We start from the raw sequence: 20686 nt of genomic DNA on the forward strand, positions 1-20686 counted from the left end.
AAATGTGCTTCTAAAATGTGCTTATCTGTGAATAGGCGGCGAATGTCGTACGTGGCGTTTGCCTGATTGATTGGACGGAGCACTAAGTGCTCGCTCTCGCAGGTTCTTTTAAATAATGTATGAAACTTTTATTGGCTCTGTTAAAATTTGAAAAACCTGTGAAGCAAGTAAAACTTTTATTTCTGGAAGTTAATTGAGTTTTGCTCCGCAGGCATCGTGGTCATCTCGGGGTTTTTTTCCCATTCGTTTCAAGATCTTTTTTTTATGCCTATCATAACTTCCTGGAAAGTCTGACTTTATGGATATCTAAATACAATATTTCGGAGGCAGGGATGATTTAGATGGGCAGTAGCTGGGGACTGGTTATTCTTATGGTTGCCTGTGACAGATAAATGTTCAATTCTAATAGTGTGTACCATTACTTCCGATCTCATAATGGAAGTTTTAGCCATAACTTCTGCTGAAGTCAGAAATATGAGGAAAGTTGTCATTTTGTCAGACCTCTATGGCAGTAAATGGAGCTCAGAAGCTATGTAAGTCTTCTAGTTCATATACATAATGAAATGCTATGGTATCCTTTCATCAAATAGACATGAATTCGGCTCGGGTCATACCATTTGTGGGCTACGTTGGATCAGTAAAAAAAAAGAAAAGTTGTTATGTGTTGTGGGGAATGCGCTTTATTCGTCATAGACGTATGTGATGAGCCCTCCACTCATAGAGCCCTTTCCCTATAAGCCGCTCCTAGGATCGCCCCAGAAAGGGATCGCTTGGCAGACATTTTACTGGGCACAACCTCAACCACTGGTTGGACACAAGTCTAGGGCAACACAGCAACTTTGGTCACACAACGAAATATTTGAGATTTGTCTGAGGATTGCTGTGGCAATTTTGGCATGTACTTTTAGGTTTTGCAACATCCCAAAAAAAGACCCTGCAAAAAGAAAAAGGTTGATATGTCGCGATGAGTCGCGGTTACACGACACTTAAGTGGAAGTATATGCCAACAAAGTTGCATGCGACTTGCAATCTGTGTCCAAAAATCCGGCAGGTTTGAATTTTTTGCGACTGTCCTGGCGCGGCCGTGTCAAGTGACAACTATGACTTGCGATGTCTCATTGCGATCTTCATGTTCGTAGACACTCATCTGTTTACATCATTCCTAATAATAGACACATTGCTCTTCATAGATCTCAGTTGATGTCCTGAGCAGAAACAAAGGGGTTTTCTTGTGTTCTAGTATGTGAGAAAGGTTCTTATGTAATAAAGTAAGTTCTGCAACTTTGTAATAATTTGTTTCTTTCGTAGTCTGGTTCACAGAATAATACCTGTTAAAAATGAGTATGTTGACAAGTATGTGACTACTGGCACAGTGGGTTGGCATCTGTGACTACTAGGGAAGAGGGGGACTGCTGTAACTGGGATAAGTGGGAGGCATTGTGTGACTACAGTCGGGGTCGGCTCTGATAACTGGATATGCAGGATACAATCTGCCGGGTATGTTCACATGGGTGGTAATAGTTCAGCAAAGCGCTTCCTCATGGCAAATCTGCATAGAAGTACTTTTTTGTGTTTTTTTTTTTTTTTGCCCCAATCGCTGTAAAACTGCAGTAAAGAAAATGACCCATTACTACATGTGGTTTTGTCCTGCTGCAGTACTGCCATAAAGGGAGGAGGCCATTTTTACTATCCGGGTATGTTCACACGCACAATTAAAAACTGCTGACAATTACAGGGATGTTTTCAAAGAAGAACCGCCTCTGATTTTAAGATTTTTTTTTTGAAGCAGAAAATGTTTTTTTAAGGCTTTTTTTTAAAGTTGTTTTTGGAGATGGATTTTTAACTAACCCTATGAAAAGTCGCTTCAATAACGGCTCATGGACTGACAGGCACATTCTTTTTACACAGCGTCTTTTTACACAGCGTCTTTTTACGCACGTTTTTTTTCTATTGATTTCAATTAGTGTTTGGCGTTTCACTAGCGTTTTTCAAAGTATATTTCAAGACGTTTACGCTCCGAAATACGCCTGAAAACACTGCATGCGAACATACCCTTAGAGAGGAGGGGGCACTGTTGTAATTTAGAAGGGAACCTCTATTCTGACTACTGGAGGAAGATAAACCACTAGTGATGTGTAAGGCTAGACTCCTATATATTCCTAGCTGCAGTGTGGGCCTCACCCTACAGCACATCATTGCTGGCTCCTAACTTTTTGGCGCTTACCTAACAAAGATTTGTCCAGACCTAAGTAAAATTCCATTATGTACTGCTGTTAGGAGGCTCAAAACTGAAGACCTAGGTTTACAGGTTCTGTGGTACAGTGCGCAGTGTCTACCCTAGGGTTATTGCATACTGCTTTTCTTAGCACTAAACAAAAGATATAGGGGGATTTAGTAAGCCATTTGCGACAGTTTTGTGGCCTAAAGTTGCAAATTCTGGCACGCGTCATTTGTACAGTAATTTGCGACTTTTCTCTGTTCTCTCTCGTGTGTAGCACCAGTCTTAAAGGGGTATTCCCAACTCAGACATTCATGGAATATCCACAGGATATGCCATAAATGTCTAAGGGTATGTGCACACACACTAATTACGTCCGTAATTGATGGACGTAATTCGGCCGCAAGTCCCGGACCGAACACTGTGCAAGGAGCCGGGCTCCTAGCATCATACTTATGTACGATGCTAGAAGTCCCTGCCTCGTTGCAGGACAACTGTCCCGTACTGTAAACATGATTACACTACGGGACAGTTGTCCTGCAGTGAGGCAGGGACTCCTATCATCGTACATAAGTATGATGCTAGGAGCCCGGCTCCCTGCACTGTGTTCGGTCCGGGACTTGCGGCCGAATTACGTCCGTCAATTACGGACGTAATTAGTGTGTGTGCACATACCCTAATAGTTGCAGGTCTTAGCTCTGGGACCTGCACCTATATCAAGAATGGGGGGGGGGTCCACCTGTAGATTCCAGGCATGGGCTAGTGGAGAGGGGGCCGATCATGGCTCTCTCTATTTTGTTCTATGGGAGTTACACAAACTGCCGACAAAATGCTCGGCTATTTCCGTAACTCCCATAAAACAGGCATGGCCACTTTTCCACTAGTTTCTGCCTGGAATCTGGGGCCAGCAGCCACATTTTCAGGCGAAACGGGTGAGCCCCCCGTTCTCGATATAGGTGCGGTTCCAAGAGCTAGGAATCACATCTATCAGCGATTTATGGCATATCCTGCAGATATGCTATAAATGTCTAAGTTGGGAATAACTCTTTAAATCTCCCCCAAAGGTGCCGTATTTACTGGTTCTATCTACAGGGCCTGAGCAAGTGACACAGATAGCTACAATTTCTGCTTTATATATTTGCTTCATTAACGTCTCTTTATATCTGTGTGCATTCTACACATTACAGTACTTGATGGATGCTACAGATATTCTGGATTATTGGGTGGTCGCGGACAAGTATATAAAAATGTCTTTTGGAGTAGAACTTCTAGAATGAAGGCACACTTGCTAAGGGCCTGTTCACATCAGCGTTGGCTTTCCGTTCCGGGGTTCCGTGGGAGGTTTTCGTCGGGTGAACCCCGCAACGGAAAGTCAAATTGAAACCACAGCTTCCGTTTCAGTCACCATTGATATCAATGGTGACGGAAACATTGCTAATGGTTTCCGTTCGTCACCATTCCGGCAGATTTCCGTTTTTCCGACGGAATCAATAACGCAGTCGACTCCGCTATTGATCCGTCATTAAAACCGAAACTTGCCGGAATGATGACGAACTGAAACCATTAGCAATGTTTCCGTCACCATTGATATCAATGGTGACTGAAACGGAAGCTGTGGTTTCAGTTTGACTTTCCGTTGTGGGGTTCACCCGAGGGAAACTTCCAACGGTACCCTGGAACGTAAAGCCAACGCTGATGTGAACAGGCCCTAACATCACTTGCCATCTCATAATTGTTTATTACTTTGTATTCTTTCTCTGGTCTTGTGGGACTTTCTACTTGCTGGATTAATGTGATATTTTCTGTAGATTTTTCTTGTTGCCACTATTTTACATTGTGCGTTCTTTAGATTACGAGTGCACATCAAGGACATAATCCATTGTACGTTCTGTCCCACCCAGTATTTATTGTTTATCTCACAGGGTCATATTTCTTCTCTTTATCAACGCTTGCAGATAATGGAGAGTCCGTTAATATTCATTTGGATTGCCTTCTACCCGACCATCTTGCTGTGCTGTGTATAACACTGGATGCAGTCTGAAGGCGTCTCATGTTACCACACATTCGCTCCCGTTGACCAGGAACGATATTACCTGCTCGGATAATTAGAAAAAAATCTGCTATTAGCTTGTCAGCTTATCATTTGCTATATTTTTAGTTCAGAGGGAAATAATTGGATTTGGCATGTTACCAGTCTAGGCCCTTCATTAGGGAAGAAGGAAAATCTGTATTTTTGCTGGTTGTTCAAGTAAACAAGCGTTCTCAGGGGCGCTCTCCTCTCCAGTCTCTCACTTGTGGGCTCCGGGGACACAGGGGAACTGATTAGAAAGCTCCAGTTGTGATGTTTTTTTTTTTTTTAGCATGGTCTCCCAGGCACGGTGCAGGTGCGTACAGGATCATACATGCAAACCTCTTCTCTCTCATCGCCAGTCCTTTCTTTGTCAGTATAGAAATAGAGCAGGGCTCATGTTTATTTCAGCCAAGAATTCTGAAACACATGGCTAGTTCGTATTACCCTTTATCAAATGGAAGGGTATATTGAATTTTTTATTTTGGCAAGAAGCAAAGATGTTTACTATAGAGTAAACGTCAAAGATCCTAATACAGTAATGCATGCTAAATTTATACAGATTTACTGTTGATAATTCTACATTATTTAAAGGGAAACTGTCAGCAGTTTTAACCCCCTCCCCAAACGGCTGTCATCTACGATCTCTGAACTAATCCCTCCCATCTTGCATTGATTGACATGTCCGCCAACTTCTGCAGAAGGTGTTAAGAATGTCAATCAAAGCAAGATGGTCGAGGTTTGTGCCGACATCACAATAACTCTTCCCTGTTTAAGATAGCCGTACTATTGCTGGCACACATGGGTATGTTTAGAGATCTCTTTCTAGCACCTATAAAGTGGCTCTAGCAGTTTAAGAGGGGTAGGAACTGCTGACCGGTTTCGTATAAAACAAAACTAACTATGTGGTGTGTGTCAACAATTAGTTTATTTAAATTCGAGATTAGTAGTGAAATCTCTGAATGTTTTATATTGTGATGTCCTTTCTTGGCTTTAGGTTGTATTCACACAATGCAGTCATATTGCACTTTTTGCCACAATTCTCACTAAATCACTCCCACGAAATTTAGCAAAAATCGTGGCAAAAAACACATTATGACTGCACCGTGTCATTTATAACCTTATAATACTTATCATTATGTAGTCAGGCATGATGTTCTCTGTGCTGTCTGAAGCACTTTTTATAAGCCCTGTAACTCTCTGGGTATGTCCACACGACAACGCCAAATACGGCTGAAATTACGGAGCTGTTTTCAGGAGAAAACAGCTCCTGAATTTCAGACGCTTTTACAAGTGCACGCGGTTTTCGCGGCGTCTTTTACGGACGTAATTGGAGCTGGTTTTCATTGGAGTCAATGAAAAACGGCTCCAATTACGTCCCAAGAAGTGTCCTGCACTTCTTTGACGCGGGCATAATTTTACGCGCCGTCTTTTGACAGCGACACGTAAAATGACAGCTTGTCTGCACAGAACATCGTAAGACCCATTGCAAGCAATGGGCAGATGTTTGCCGACGTATTGGAGCCGTTTTTTCAGGCGTTATTCGAGGCGTAAAACGCCTCCATTATGCCTGAAAATTGGTCGTGTGCACATACACTCACTGTCCTACCAGGAACAGTTGGTCCTGTGTCCAAGTGTCCATATCTGATGTAGAATCGGTTAGGGTCCATTCAGACATTGAGGTGCAGTTCGAACCGCATCAAAAAACCGTGGTAAAAATGCATGCAGTTTTTGGATGCAGTTTGGTGCATTTTTCAATGCGGTTGCAGTAAAAGATTCAACTGCATCAAAATCGCACCACATTGTGGTAAAAACGCATGCGGTTTTCTTTGCGGTTTTAACCACACCTCAACCGCAACATCTGACTAGACCCCTAATGTAGAGAATCTGTGATTCTATAGTAGCATTTATGACATCTGATGCTAAATCCATAGGCATTAATATGGGGTCGGTCCCCCCTTTGCAGCTAAAACACCTTCCACTCTTCTGAAAAGGCTTTCTGCAGTGTCTGTGGGAATTTTTACACCTTTAGGCCTCATGCACACGAACATATTTTTTCCCTCCCGTAAATACTGGCGTAAATACGGGTCCTTGGTCACACATATTCGACCCGTATTGCACCAGTATTTCCGGACACGTGAACGTAAATACGGGTCCAGTGTCACCAGTATTCCACCCGTATTTACGGGCACATTTTCACTGCAGGATAGAGAGAAGGAGCAGCCCTTTCCGAGGTAAAAGTAAAAGAAATTGATACTTACCCGGCCGTTGTCTTGGTGACGCGTCCCTCTTTCGACATCCAGCCCGACCTCCCTGGATGACGCGGCAGTCCATGTGACCGCTGCAGCCTGTGATTGGCCTGTTATTGGCTGCAGCGGGCACATGGGCTGTAACGTCATCCCGGGAGGCCGGACTGGAGGAAGAAGCAGGGAGTTCTGGGTAGGTATGAACTTCAATTTTTTTTACACGTTGATTTATATTGTTATCGGTAGTCACTGTCCCTGGTGCTGAAAGCGTTACTGCCGATCAGTTAACTCTTTCAGCACCCTGGACAGTGACTATCTCATGACATCGCCTAGCAACGCTCCCGTAATTACGGGTGCACACACGTAGTCACCCGTAATTACGGGAGCCCCATAGACTTCTATGGGCCTGCCCGTGCCGTAATTACGGCCTAAAATAGGACATGTTCTATATTTTTAAATGGCCCGGGCACCTTCCTGTAAGCATACGGGGAGGTACCCGTGGCCAATAGAAGTCTATGGGCCCGTAATTACGGGCAGCAATAATGGCCCGTTATTACAGCCGTTTTTACGTTCGTGTGCATGAGGCCTTAAGCCTCATGCGCATGACTGTATTTTTTTCCTCCAGTAAATACTGGCGTAAATATGGGTCCTTTGTCACACGTATTCGACCCGTATTCCTTCAGTATTTACAAACCCGTGCCCGTAAATACGGGTCCGGTGTCACCAGTATTCCACCCGTATTTACGGACCCGTTTTCTCTGCACTAATCGGCAGCCCCTTCTCTCTATCAGTGGTGGAAAGAGGGAAGTGGCAGCCCTTTCGGGCAGAGTTTCCGCAGCGATTGAAAGTAAAAGAAGTTCATACGTACCGTTGTCTTGGTGACGCGTCCCACTTTTGACATCCAGTCCGACCTCCCTGGATGACGAGGCCGTCCATGTGACCAATGCAGCCTGTGATTGGCCTGTGATTAGCTGCAGCGATTACATGGGATGAAACGGCATCCCAGGAGGCCGGACTGGAGGAAGAAGCAGGTAAGTTAACCCTTGACCGTGACTATCCCCTGACGTCGCCTGGGAACGCTCCCGTAATTACGGGTGCACACACGTAGCCACCCGTAATTACGGGAGCTCCATAGACTTCTATGGGCCTGCCCGTGCCGTTATTATGGCCTGAAATAGGACATGTTCTATATTTTTCAACGGCACGGGCACCTTCCCATAAGCATACGGGAAGGTACCCGTGGCCAATAGAAGTCTATGTGGCCTCAGGCCCACGAACGTAAAAACGCCCGTAAATACGAGCCGTAATTGCGGGCCCATAGACTTCTATTGGCCACGGGTATCTTGCCGTATGCTTATAGGAAGGTGCCCGTGCCGTTGAAAAATATGGAACACGTCCTATTTCATGCCGTAATAACGGCACGGGCAGGCCCACAGAAGTCTATGGGGCTCCCGTAATTACGGGTGGCTACGTGTGTGCACCCGTAATTACGGGAGCTTTGCTAGGCGACGTCAGGGGATAGTCACTGTTAGGGATGCACGATGCATCGAAACTTCGATACTGTTTCGATACTCTGTTTCGATACTCTGTTTCCCAGTACATTATATGGTATCTTAAATGGTGCCATTAGAAACTACAACTCCTCACGCAAAAAATAAGCCCTCACACCACTCTATTGACGAAAAAATAAGAAAGTTATGTCTCTTGGAAGGTGGAGAGTGAAAGACGAAAAATAAAAAAATGGCTCAGTCCTTAAGGGGTCAAAGCGTACCTCCAAAAAATGACTGTAGTGCAGGAGTGTGCCCTATGATAGTTTTTCTAAATCACTTGCATTAGCGATTTAGCTGCTAACAGCGACACGGACAGTGTAAAGTCCGTGCTGTCAGCTGCTCATAACTATGCAGTTAGAGACGGAGCGTCATGGCTCCCGTATGCAGATCGGCCTCCGGTGCTATAAAGTCTGACAGCCGTTCTGCATACGGAAGCCATGGAGACGAGCAGGACTCTCTGTCCCTAACTTTGATTTGGGACCTGCATCTATCAGGCTTTGGATATGCCATAAATGTTTGAGTTGGAAGTACCTCTGACGTATAACATTGTAATTATAACATTGGGGTGCCTTCAGATTTACAGATTACCATGCATGCGGAATACCATATTGGTGATGCAGTATATAATATTGGTCCCAGCTACTAAGAGAGAATGAGAAGTATCAAATATCATTTCTACAGCCCTAGTTCTAGAGAGCTTTTAGAAATAAATATCACCTAAAAAATGAAAATAGTAGCATAGCTTCCGTATTAAATTTGCCATTGTGCTCAGAACAAATCAAACACTGTTCTTCCTATCATGTGTTAATTCTCCTACCTATATGGCTGGGTTTACACGTTGTGGTAGTGGGCTACTTGGCAAAAAAAGTTTGGAAAAACTGCCTGCATTATATTGCAAATTGCCCCCAATTTTATGAAGCGGTTATTGGCCACATGTTTGTTTTGTTTTTTTTACAGATAAAACATGTTAAAATGTTATGTTTCCTTGGTAAAACCCGTGCAGCCAATAACCGCATCAAAAACGTGTGGTTATGTGGCGAGGCACACTATCTCAACGTGTCAACCCAGCATAAATTTGATAATATGTACGGATGATCAATTTGTTCCATTTGGGCTGTAAGGCCGATTGTTAGGGTGTGTTTACATCAGCGTTCGTTTCCACTAAGGGCTTTCGTCGGAGGTTTCAGGGTTCAGTCGACTGCGCTATTGATTCCATCTGAAACAACGGTGACAGATGTAAGCCATTAGCTAGGTTTCCGTCACTATTGAGTTAAATGGTGAGGGAAACGGAAGCTGAAATTTCCGTTTGCCTTTCCGTTGAGGGGTTAACCCGACGGAACCTCCGACGGAAGGGCAACGGTGATGTGAACAGGCCCTTGGTTGAGAACTTATTGTATGGGTTGGGTATGTATCCATTAGCAGTATGCGCCTTAAAACATCTGTCCGCGCGTTAGGTGTTAAACGGTTTCTATTCTTCAATGAGTACTATTTAACCCCTTAACGCACCGGTACGTCCTGCATTGAAGTGCTTTAAGGCACAGGTGCGTCCTGGCTAAAAACTGTCACCCTGTCAAAGGACAAGGTGACAGAACTGTGCCGTCAACTGTTTATGACAGTTGACCGGCACAGTAAGACGGCAGGGGACCATTCACAGTGGTCTCCTGCCGGCGATCGCTGTGATTGGTCAGTCAAAGCAGACTGACCAATCACAGCTCTATGACGTGGGTATGTGATGACGCTGGCTCAGAAGCTGAGCCAGCGTTATCACCGCCGGGAAATCACTGTCCGACGCCCCTCTGCAACGGTTAGGACCGGAGCTAGGCTCCGATCCGGCCGATTAACCCCTTCGATGCATCGATCAACGTGATCTATGCATCGAAGTGGCTTGTAGCCTGTCGGCAACCACGATGGTTGCCACGGGCGCGGGTGTCAGCTGTTTGTCACAGCTGACATCGTGCCCTAACGGCCAGCACCGGAGCAAGGCTCCGATCCGGCCGATTAAGGCCTCATGCACACGACCGTGTTTTTGCGTCCGCAATTCAACCGCAAATCCACGGGTTAATTGCGGACCCATTCATTTCTATGTGGCCATACCCACTATCCGTGTTTTCACGGCTCTCCGCATGTCCGCACATCCGTGCCGCAGAAACTCCGGACATGTCCTATTATGGGCCGCAAATGCGGTGCGGACATGCCAATAGAAGTCAATGGGCCCGTGGAAATTGCGGATACACCGCCGTGTGTCATCCGCAGTTTGCGGATTTGCGGATCATGTGACCTTCTAAAGGGGGTTTGACCAAGCTTTTGGCATCCTGTTTAAAAGTCCTTTTTTTTTTTTTTCATCCGCATTTTTGCGGATTACATACGGATGAACTGCGGATTACATACGGATGAACTGCGGATGACATTCCACGGAACACGGTCCTGGAATTTGCGGACCAGAATAACACCACGGTCGTGTGCATGAGGCCTAACCCCTTAGATGCAGCTATCGCTTCATCTAAGTGATTAGATCGTACCCTATGGTTGCTAATAACAACCATTGGCACCCGCGAGTGTTCCGATGGTTGCTATGGCAACCATAGCCTAACAATCGCTTCCTAGTACGGAAGCCTATTAGGCCCCGCCGGGAGGCGAATCCTAATAGGCTTGCTGTCAGTGAATAGCTGACAGCTCTAATACACTGCACTATGTAGGTAGTGCAGTGTATTAGAATAGCGATCAGGGCTTCATGCCTTCAAGTTCCCTAGTGGGACAAAAAAAAAAGTTAAAACAAGTTAATAAAAATGTTGTAAAAAAAAATAAGTTTCATGTTAAAAAATACTATAACAGCCTTTTTTCCTATAATAAGTCTTTTATTATAGGAAAAACCAAAAAACATAAAAAAAAAGTACACATATGTGGTATCCCCGCGTCCGTAACGACCCAAACTATAAAAGTATCACGCTATTTTACCCGTACGGTGAACACCGTAAAAATTTTTAATAAAAAACTATTCCAGAATCGTTTGTTAGTCGCTACCCCTCGCAAAACAGAATAAAAAAAGGGATCTAAAAGTTGCATGTACCCCAAAATTATATCGTTAAAAAACGCAGCCCGTCCCGCAAAAAACAAGCTCTCCCACCGCTTTTTTGACGGAAAAATAATAAAGTTATGGCTCTCAGAATACGGTGACACCAAAAATAAATTATTTGAAACAAAAGTGATTTTATCATGCAGACGCATCAAAGCATAAGAAAAACTATATACATCTGGTATCACCGTAATTGTACCGACCCGCAGAATAACGTAAAATTGTCATTCATAGCACATGGCGAACGCCGTAAAAAAAGAAATAATAAAAAACATCAGAATTGCAGGTTTTTGGTCACCTTGCTTGCCAAAAAAATGAAATACAAAGTGATCAAAAAATCGCATGTACCCCAAAATGGTACCAATGAAATCTACAGATTGTCCCACAACAAATAAGCCCTCACCCAGCTCCGGTGGAGAAAAAATAAAGAAGTTTTGGCTCTTAGAATATGGCGGTGCAAAATGTGCAAAGTGTCCAAAAGCGGATAAGATCGGGCGCCATTTATCTGTGTGACACTGGCCACATATCTGTGGATAATTATTTACCCCATTATTATACCCTCTTATTATACCCTGATGTTCTCTGCACAGATTACATATACCCCCACATCATAAACTGAAATACCAGCAAAACCCCAAACAGAACAACTAGCGAGCAAAATCCACGCTCCAAAAGCCAAATTGTGCGCCCTGCAGCGTGCCCAAGCAGCAGTGTATGTCCACATATATGGCATCGCCATACCCGGGAGAACCCGCTTAACAGTTTGAGGAATTTGTCTTCAGTGGCACGAACTGGGCACAAAATATTGTGCACTAAAATGGCACATACCTGTGGAAATTTGCAATTTTCACTTTGCACCATCCACTGAGCATTCATTTCTAATAGAAAAAAAAAACCTGTGTGGTCAAAATGCCTTGAGGGGTGCAGTTTCCAAAATGGGGGTCACTACTTGGGGGTTTGTTTTACTATTTGACCTCAGAGCCCTGCCGTTGTGGGCTAATGCTGCGAAAATCCCCAAAATAGGCCTCACATGCGCCTGTCACTCCTAAGCTCTGTCATATGTCCAGGCAAATGATAAATGCCTTGAGGTGTGTAGTTTACAAAATGGGGTCACTTCTCAGGGTTTTACACTCTACTCTGGTACCTAAGAATGCACTGCAAATGCGACATGGCGCCCCTACACCAGTCCAGCAAAATCTGTGCTCTAAAAGCCACATGGCACTCCTTCCATTTTGAGCTCTGCCATGTGCCCAAACAGCAGTTTAGGGCCACACATGGGGTATTGCCGTACTCGGGAGAAATTGGGTAACAAATTATGTGTTGTTTTTTCTCCTATTACCCCTTGTGGGGAAAAAAATTGGGTGCAAAACTACATATTTTTGGGAAAAAAAATAATTTTTCATTTTTACTGCCTCATTCTAATACAATCTATGAAACACCTGTGGGATCAAAATACTGAGTACACCCCTAGATGATTACCCTGAAGGGTAAAGTTTCCAAAATGGAGTCACTTCTCAGGGGTTTCTACTGTACGGGTACCTCAGGGGCTCTGCAAATGCGACATGGCGCCCAAAAAACAATCAACCAAAATCTACATGCCAAGTAGCACTCCTGCCATTCTGAGCCCTGTGGAGTATCCAAGCAGCAGTTTATAACCACATATGGGGTATTGCCGTACTCGGGAGAAATTGCTTTACAATTGTTGGGGCGCTTTTTCTCCTTTATTCCTTGTGAAAATGAAAACAATTCAACATTTTAGTGGAAAGAATGTAGATTTTTCATTTTCGCTGCATAATCCCAATAATTCAGCAAAAAAACTGTGGTGTCAAAATGCTCACTATACCGCTAGATAAATTCCACGAGGGGTATAGTTTCCCAAATGGGGTCACTTTTGCCGGGTTTGCACTATTTTGGCCCCTCAGTGGCTTTGCAAATGTGACATGGGGCCGCAAACCATTCCAGCAAAACTTGATCTCCAAAAGTCAAATGGCGCTCCGTCCTTTCTAACTTCCGCCATGTGTCCAAACAGCAGTTTATTACCACATTTGGGGTATTGCTGTTCTCAGAAGAGTTTGCTTTACAAATATTGGGGTGTTTTTTCTCCTTTATCTGTTGTAAAAATTAAAAAATTTGAGCTAAAACTACATTTTATTAGAAAAAATTTAGATTTTCAATTTTACAGCAGAATTCCCATAAATTCAGCAAAAACCGTGTAGTGTCAAAATGCACACTATACCCCTAGAAAAATTCCTTGAGAGGTGTAGTTTCCAAAATGGGGTCACTTTTGGGGAGTTTACACTGTTTTGGTCCCTCCAGGGCTTTGCAAACACGACATGGCACCGAAAACCATTCCAGCAAAATTTGCGCTCCAAAATCCAAATGGCCCTCGTTCCCTTCTGAGCCCTGCCGTAGGTCCAAACAGCGATTTATTACCACATATGGGGTATTGCCGTAATCGGGAGACATTGCTTTACAAATGTTGGGGTGCTTTTTCTCCTTTATTCCTTGTAAAAACTAAAACATCGTATGTTTTTTCAGAAAAAAAGTAGATTTTCATTTTCAAAGACCAGTTCCAATAAATTTAGCAAAAAACCTGTAGGCTAAAAATGCTAACTATATCTCTTGAAAAATTCCTTGAGGGGTGTAGTTTCCAAAATGGGGTCACTTTTGGGGGGTTTCTACTGTTTTGGCACACAAGACCTCTTCAAACCTGACATGGTGCCTAAAATATATTCTAATAAAATAGAGGCCCCAAAATCCACCAGGTGCTCCTTTGCTTCTGAGGCCGGTATTTCAGTCCATTACCACACTAGGGCCACATGTGGGATATTTCTAAAAATTGCAGAATCTGGGCAATAAATATTGAGTTGCGTTTCTCTGGTAAAACCTTCTGTGTTACAGAAAAAACTGTATTACAAATGAATTTCGAAAAAAAAATGTGAAATTTGTAAATTTCACCTCTAGTTTGCTTTATTTCCTGTGAAACACCTAAAGGGTTAAAATAATTTCTGAATGTGGTTTTGAATACTTTGAGGGGTGCAGTTTTTAAAATGGGGTGTTTTATAGAGGGTTTCTAATATATAAGGCCCTCAAAGCCACTTCAGAACTGAACTGGTCCCTGAAAAAATAGCCTTTTGAAATTTTCTTGAAAATGCGAGAAATTGCAGCTAAAGTTCTAAGCCTTGTGAGGTCATAGAAAAATAAAAGCACGTTCAAAAAACGATGCAAACATATAGTTGACATGGGAAATGTTAACTAGTAACTATTTTGTGTGGTATTACTATCTGTTTTACAAGCAGATACATTACAATTTAGAAAAATGCAGATTTTTGCAAATTTTCTCTAAATTTTGGTGTTTATTACAAATAAATATTGAATTTAACGACAACATTTTTTTCAGTATCATAAAGTACAACATGTCACGAGAAAACAATCTCAGAATCGCTTGGATAGGTAAAAGCATTCTGGAGTTATTACCACATAAAGTGACACATGTCAGATTTGCAAAAATAGGCTGTGTCCTTAAGGCCAAAACAGGCTGTGTCCTTAAGGGGTTAAAGTGATAATGTGCTAATGAAATAGTTAACGGCAAACATGACACATCTTTGCTCACATTTTCTGGATCTGTTTACCTCATGCTTGTCAATAGTCTTTTTATTTTAAGGATGCAGCTATTTTAGATTAATTTTTTTTGCTGTTAACCATGAGCTATTCCACTCCCCTTTACCTCTGCTGTGTTTTAATTACTTGGCTGTTGAAGCCCCTGTTCTAAGGGCCCTGAGTTTCTCTCAGCCTGTTATCCAGGTCGATGTTGAAGGCCACAAAACCTTGGTTAGCCAAGGTGAACCATTTTACGTGGAAGGCTTATTTCCGCCGGTGTGAACGGAGTCATTTCCATCCTCTGAAATGTTCAACACCTAGAATTCTGTCCTTCCTGCAATCAGGACTTGAATTGGGACTTGGCTTATCTTCCCTTTGGGGTCAGATCTCTGCTCTGCCCATTTCTTTTCAGAGAACTTTGGCTTTTCGTTCTCCGATGATGACTTGTTTTTTGCAATGGGTGGCTCATACGATTCCTTCTTTCAGACATCCCATTGAGCCTTTGGGTATGTTCACACGGCCTATTTACGGACGTAATTCGGGCGGTTTTGCCCCGAATTATGTCCGAAAATAGCGCCTCAATAGCGCTGACAAACATCTGCCCATTGAAAGCAATGGGCAGACGTTAGTCTGTTCACACGAGGCTTAATTTACGCGCCGCTATCAAATGACGGCGCGTAAATAGACGCCCGCGTCAAAGAAGTGACCTGTCACTTCTTTGGCCGTAATTGGAGCCGTTATTCATTGACTCCAATGAATAGCAGCGCCAATTACGCCCGTAATTGACGCGGCGTTCAAGCGCCTGCACATGCCGTTATGGCTGAAATTACGGGGATGTTTTCAGGCTGAAACATCCCCATAATTTCAGCCGTAACGGACGCCCTCGTGTGAACATACCCTTAGGATCTTAATTTGGTCCTCAGAGCTCTTCAGTCAGCTCCTTTCAAACCTTTGAGAGACATTTCATGTCTTCTTTCCTGCAGGGTAGCTTAAGTGGAGGCTGTCACCTTCATCAGTTGAATTTCGGAACTTGCTGCCTTGTCCTGCAAGCCCCTTTTTTGGCTATCCATATGAATAAGGTGGTGTTCCGACCTGTTCCATCCTTTTCTACCAAAAGTAGTGCCTGCCATTCATATCAATGAAAAGAATGCTCCATTTTAATTTTATTTATTTTCCACCTCCACATCTCATCTGGGGGAGTGGGCTTTGCCTTTGTCTTGATTTGGTAAAAGTAGTCAGTCTATCTGGCTGCAAGGGTATCATTGCTCCGATTCTTCTTCAAGTGTTTGGCAGCTTCCAAGACTACTAGTGTGTATTGTATCCGGGTTTGTGGTTTCTAAAACCTATTAGTCATGGGTAAAGTTCCTCGAGTTACTGGCCATTTTTATTTTTTTTTGGTTGTTTTCTCCCAGGACCGTGGACATTTTATTTATTTTTTCCTACTGCTTCTGCACAAACTGAATTAGTCCGTTTCTGTAGGAAAGGCATTGAATGCGGAGCCGAGACTCTTTCCTACCTAATGTCGCCTACTAGTGGCAGGGAACTATACCCATGGTGCTGTGTCCCCCCAATAAGTTTAATTGAAAAAATAATTTTACAGTGAGTACAAAAATCTTGTTTTACAGATCATTTGCACTTCAATTTATCACAATATTTTAAATAAAATTGAAACTGAAATTGTTTGCACATATGACGTGTGAAGGTAAAGGCTGATGGTGTTATGTCAGATCGTTGTCCGTGTAAAGTACATAAGATTTATCAATTGAAATGCAGCAGCAAATGAGTGTGGTTAAATAACAAAGTAAATATATGATCTAATATTGTCCCTTTGTAAAGTATTGTTCTTATGGCACGATTGAGAAATGCGCCCCAATGTATTGCATTATTGTATCCATATCTTACTATTCCATTTTTCCCCTATTTAGTCTGGAGACTGGAAATGTAGATGAATATTAACCCAGATGTCATAACCTATATGGATTTATAAAGCTCCATGCATTTGGCCTTTGAAGGATTTACCAAAAATGTGAACCATTCCATTTATAACAAGACGTTGTGTAGTCTACTTACTAGTCTTCAACATTTGTACCCTTTGTTGGGGTATATGACGTATGCAGACTGGCATTTCACCTAAAGTACCCCAATACTATGTGAAATTCTGTTGCAGCCCGTTCAAGTAGAAAAATCTGACTATTTCGGACCAAAAAAAAGTTTCTGCACCTGTGGTCCAGCTACGTCCACTTTTACTGAAAGGCTGCCTGGTTACGGTTCAATACTGATGATTCTTATTTGAAATCTCAACATTTTTCTCAGGTTGAAGGGTAAAAGCAGCAATAGCTGAGAATGGTTTCACTATTTAGACTTGGCATTGACATAGTTCTGTTTTAAAGCGTGGTTGTGCACTGTAATCTAGGTTTGGGACAATTGAATTGCAGCTCATCCCAGGGTTTTATTACACCTGAAAACATCAATTAGGTTTATAGTCTTTATTTTCTGTTTTTGTGGTAGACCTAATTATACATCCGAGGTCCTCTGATGGCGGTTCTAGTGAGGTGTGGTGTGTTTCATTACTAGGTGTTGACAGTTGTTTAGATGGTTTGTACGGTGTTATAGGATTGAGTTCTGTAAATGTTTCAGGATACCGGTAGATTGTGTTTTGAAATGACATTCATTGCTGTGATTCTCTATATCAGGGGGTGACCAACCATTTCTTCTCCAACGGCTACACTGTCAGATTGTGTCACTCCCAAGAGCTGCAAAAAACCGGCTATGCACACCTTGGTATAAAACATTTTTTTAACTGCCCCAATTCATCTAAAATGAAACCATAAAGCAATTATGCATCAGGTCTTAAAAATGCTGTATTGTTCTCTTTAGACAACAAACAAACTCTGGGTGATCCCCACCGATCCCCTACTTCTTACTAACATGCATTCCGGAAAAATTATGGCCAATATCACTTGCTTCTCCTGGCTCCTCTAACGAAGCTTACACTTTGGCACTTGGCACTGCTTAATACCAGTGGCAAAATGTTGTGTGCGGCAGCACCCGGAGCTGCTATAGCGAAGCCAGAAGTGGCTGTAAATGGAGGGGGACTGTCCTTCAAACCCTCCGTCGGCGTGGCCTTTATAGACTTTACCGCTGATGCAGTAGATCAGGTATCCAGCTAATCTGCCACAACATTATGCATCTCTTTATGCTAAAGTATCTTAGGTCATTTTTACAGTCAAATAAGCATGCCTGATATACCAATGGTAAGGTCATGGTGCATCACTAGCTTTATAATATAGTACAAATTGTAAAATCTATAGCAGCCACGTTCTAAAAAAATATATACATCATCTTACTGGGGGGGGGGGGGGCTCCAGTGCTAGGTATGAGGTACAGAAGCTTCTCATAGTGTGGACACTTTGGCTCTTTGGAGGGAGAGTACCCACTTCTTTCCTGCCAGGTCACATACTTGGGGAACCAATCCTGCACTGTTCACCACCTATTCCAAATGTTGTTCTTTGTGGAAGCAAAGAAAAAAATAAATATAAATAACATTGCAAAATATAAAAAAATACCTCCTTTAGCCCCTTCCCAACATCCAGTGTGGGTGTCTAATGTGTATTACAGCTGACACCCTGCTCTTACTCCGATCCCGGACATTAGATCGCTTAGTGACTTCTGGGTGGCGATGGTTGTCATGGTGACCCAGGGGCCTAATTAAGGCCCCAGGTCTGCCATGTTGGTGCCCTTGTTAAACTTTACCAGAGGCATAACTTAATTGGAGTCCGTACAAAGCACAATAGTTCTCTGGTGGGACTAAAAAAAATAAAAACTAAAATAATTCAAACTCCTTTAAATGTCGCTTACCAATCATCCCCTGCTCCCTTTCTTGCATCCCGTCCTATTCTGGGTACAGTGACCGGCAGATAACTGTCGGCCAAGCAAGCATGTTTATTCCACGGGTGACATCGACGTTCTCCTGGCCGAAAGTAGGTATGGACATGTTGAAGTCCAACAAGCCATATTCTTGTTTTCCCCAACATATGCAGTTGAGGGGCAGTCAGGAGACCCCCATACACATTAGGTTGCCGAAGGAACACCCTTACGTGATTGTAATGTCTATTGGCAGGTTAAGGTCTTGAGAAACTGATCATCACAGTTATGCATCAATGCTATATCACACATAATTTGAGCTTTTGAATTTATTTTTTGGTAGCCCTTGTAATGAAATGTTCTTTACATATTTTACAACAGGCATCTTTCTGAAGAAGGATTCGAAGGTTGTAAAGGTTCATCAGATAGACTGACTAAAAGTGCTATTATCCTCATTGCACTCAATGTAAGTACAATTTTTAATTTGCTTTTAATATTGCTGTGCTGCTCAGCAGTGTAAACATTAGGAACTACTACAAAATAAATCAAATTTTTGTTTAGAATTAATTGTTTATAGTATTTGTTTATTAAGGTACGCTATAGTACAGGGGTCAGCAACTTTCGGCACTCCGCCTGTTGTAAAACTACAATTCCCAGCATGCCCTGACAAGCCAAAGGCTTAATAATTAATAATATTTGTTTTACAATCAATGCGGTCGTGTGCATGAGACCTATGGCCCCCTGCACACGGCCGTAGCCATAATACCGGTCTGTGATTACGGGCACGGACTGCCGCGGACAGTCATCCGCATTTGCGAGTCCTATAAAGTATAGGGGCACAGTCCGTAAAAAAATAAAAATAGGATATGTCCTATTTTGTGCGGATGCTTTTTATGGCCTGGAAAATCGGCAGCAGATTCCAGTACCATCCATGTGAATGAGACTTGAACAAATCTCATCCACATGTTGCGGAACATTTTCCACACAGATATCAGAGCATGTGCAGATTTTCAAATCTTCCTCATGCTCATTCTGTTGCATATGTTCACCCTCTTCAATATTTTAGTATGAAATCCGCAGTGAATTAGCATCCCGAAACGCACGTAATAGACATGGCTATTTTTGTGGAAAAATCTGAAACAAATCCGCCACGTGTGTGGGTAGGGTAAGTTCACACGGGTTGGTTTTGCTGCAGAAAACTCTGTAGCAAATCCAACCCAGATTGCGCAGGGAATTCTGTCAAATTCTGCACCAATTCGTGTTTGATTTGGTGCAGATTGTTCCCGAATTTGCCGTTCCGGACAATAGAATAGGGGATGAAAAATAAAATAATGAAAATACTCACCTCCCTGGTGATACCAAAGCGAAGTGTGCCGTTTCGTCCCATGTGACGCTGAATCCTGTGATTGGCTGCAGTGTTCACATGGAACGAAACGTCATCCCGAAAGGCCGCCTGCACTGAGTGCAACATTTGACGTTTGTTGGAGATTTTCATTACTCTAAGGCCTCATGCCCACTTCAGTTATTTTCTTCAGGGTGCTATCCGTTTTTTTAATTGATAGCACCCTGACATTCATTTCTATGGGGCCATGCACACTTCACTTGTTTTGACGGTTCCGTTCGTCCGTTCCATCAAAAGTAGTTAATGTCCTACTTTTGTCCGTCGCTCAGTGACCGTGGGGCCCATTGAAGTCTATAGGTCAATCAAAAAACAGACGGCACATGGACGGCATCCGTGTGCCGTCTGGTTTTCACGGATCCGTTGCTAAGCAACAGTAGGGCGTGCCAAAGTTCCCTGCATTCAACACACAAGTTGTTAACAGACCGTTTAAAACCGAAGACAAACGGAAGCACAGCATCCGTTTAAAATGGAACAGATGCGGAGTGATGATGGAAACCACACAGATGTCAGAACGGACTCACAGATCAGTTTTAAATGGACGTGAAAATGGTGAAGGATGTGTGCGTGAGGCCGAAGTAAAATGGGGAAAATCTGCAAAAATGCACAACCATTTTGCAGCATAGATTGACGGTTTAAAACACACCGCAGGTAAATTTCTGCATGGA

At 43.0% G+C, this 20686-nt stretch overlaps 1 protein-coding gene across 1 annotated transcript in view; it reads left to right on the plus strand.

Moving 5' to 3' along the window:
• Positions 1–20686, plus strand: part of TDRD3 (tudor domain containing 3) — a 274537-nt gene that overhangs the window by 62170 nt on the left and 191681 nt on the right. The window contains exon 2 of the mRNA XM_075852311.1: positions 19001–19085. Coding sequence (XP_075708426.1) covers positions 19001–19085 — 85 coding nt within the window. The remainder of the gene's footprint in view (positions 1–19000; positions 19086–20686) is intronic.

Source organism: Rhinoderma darwinii, chromosome 2, assembly GCF_050947455.1.
Source record: "Rhinoderma darwinii isolate aRhiDar2 chromosome 2, aRhiDar2.hap1, whole genome shotgun sequence".
NCBI classification, from domain to species: Eukaryota; Metazoa; Chordata; class Amphibia; order Anura; family Rhinodermatidae; genus Rhinoderma; species Rhinoderma darwinii.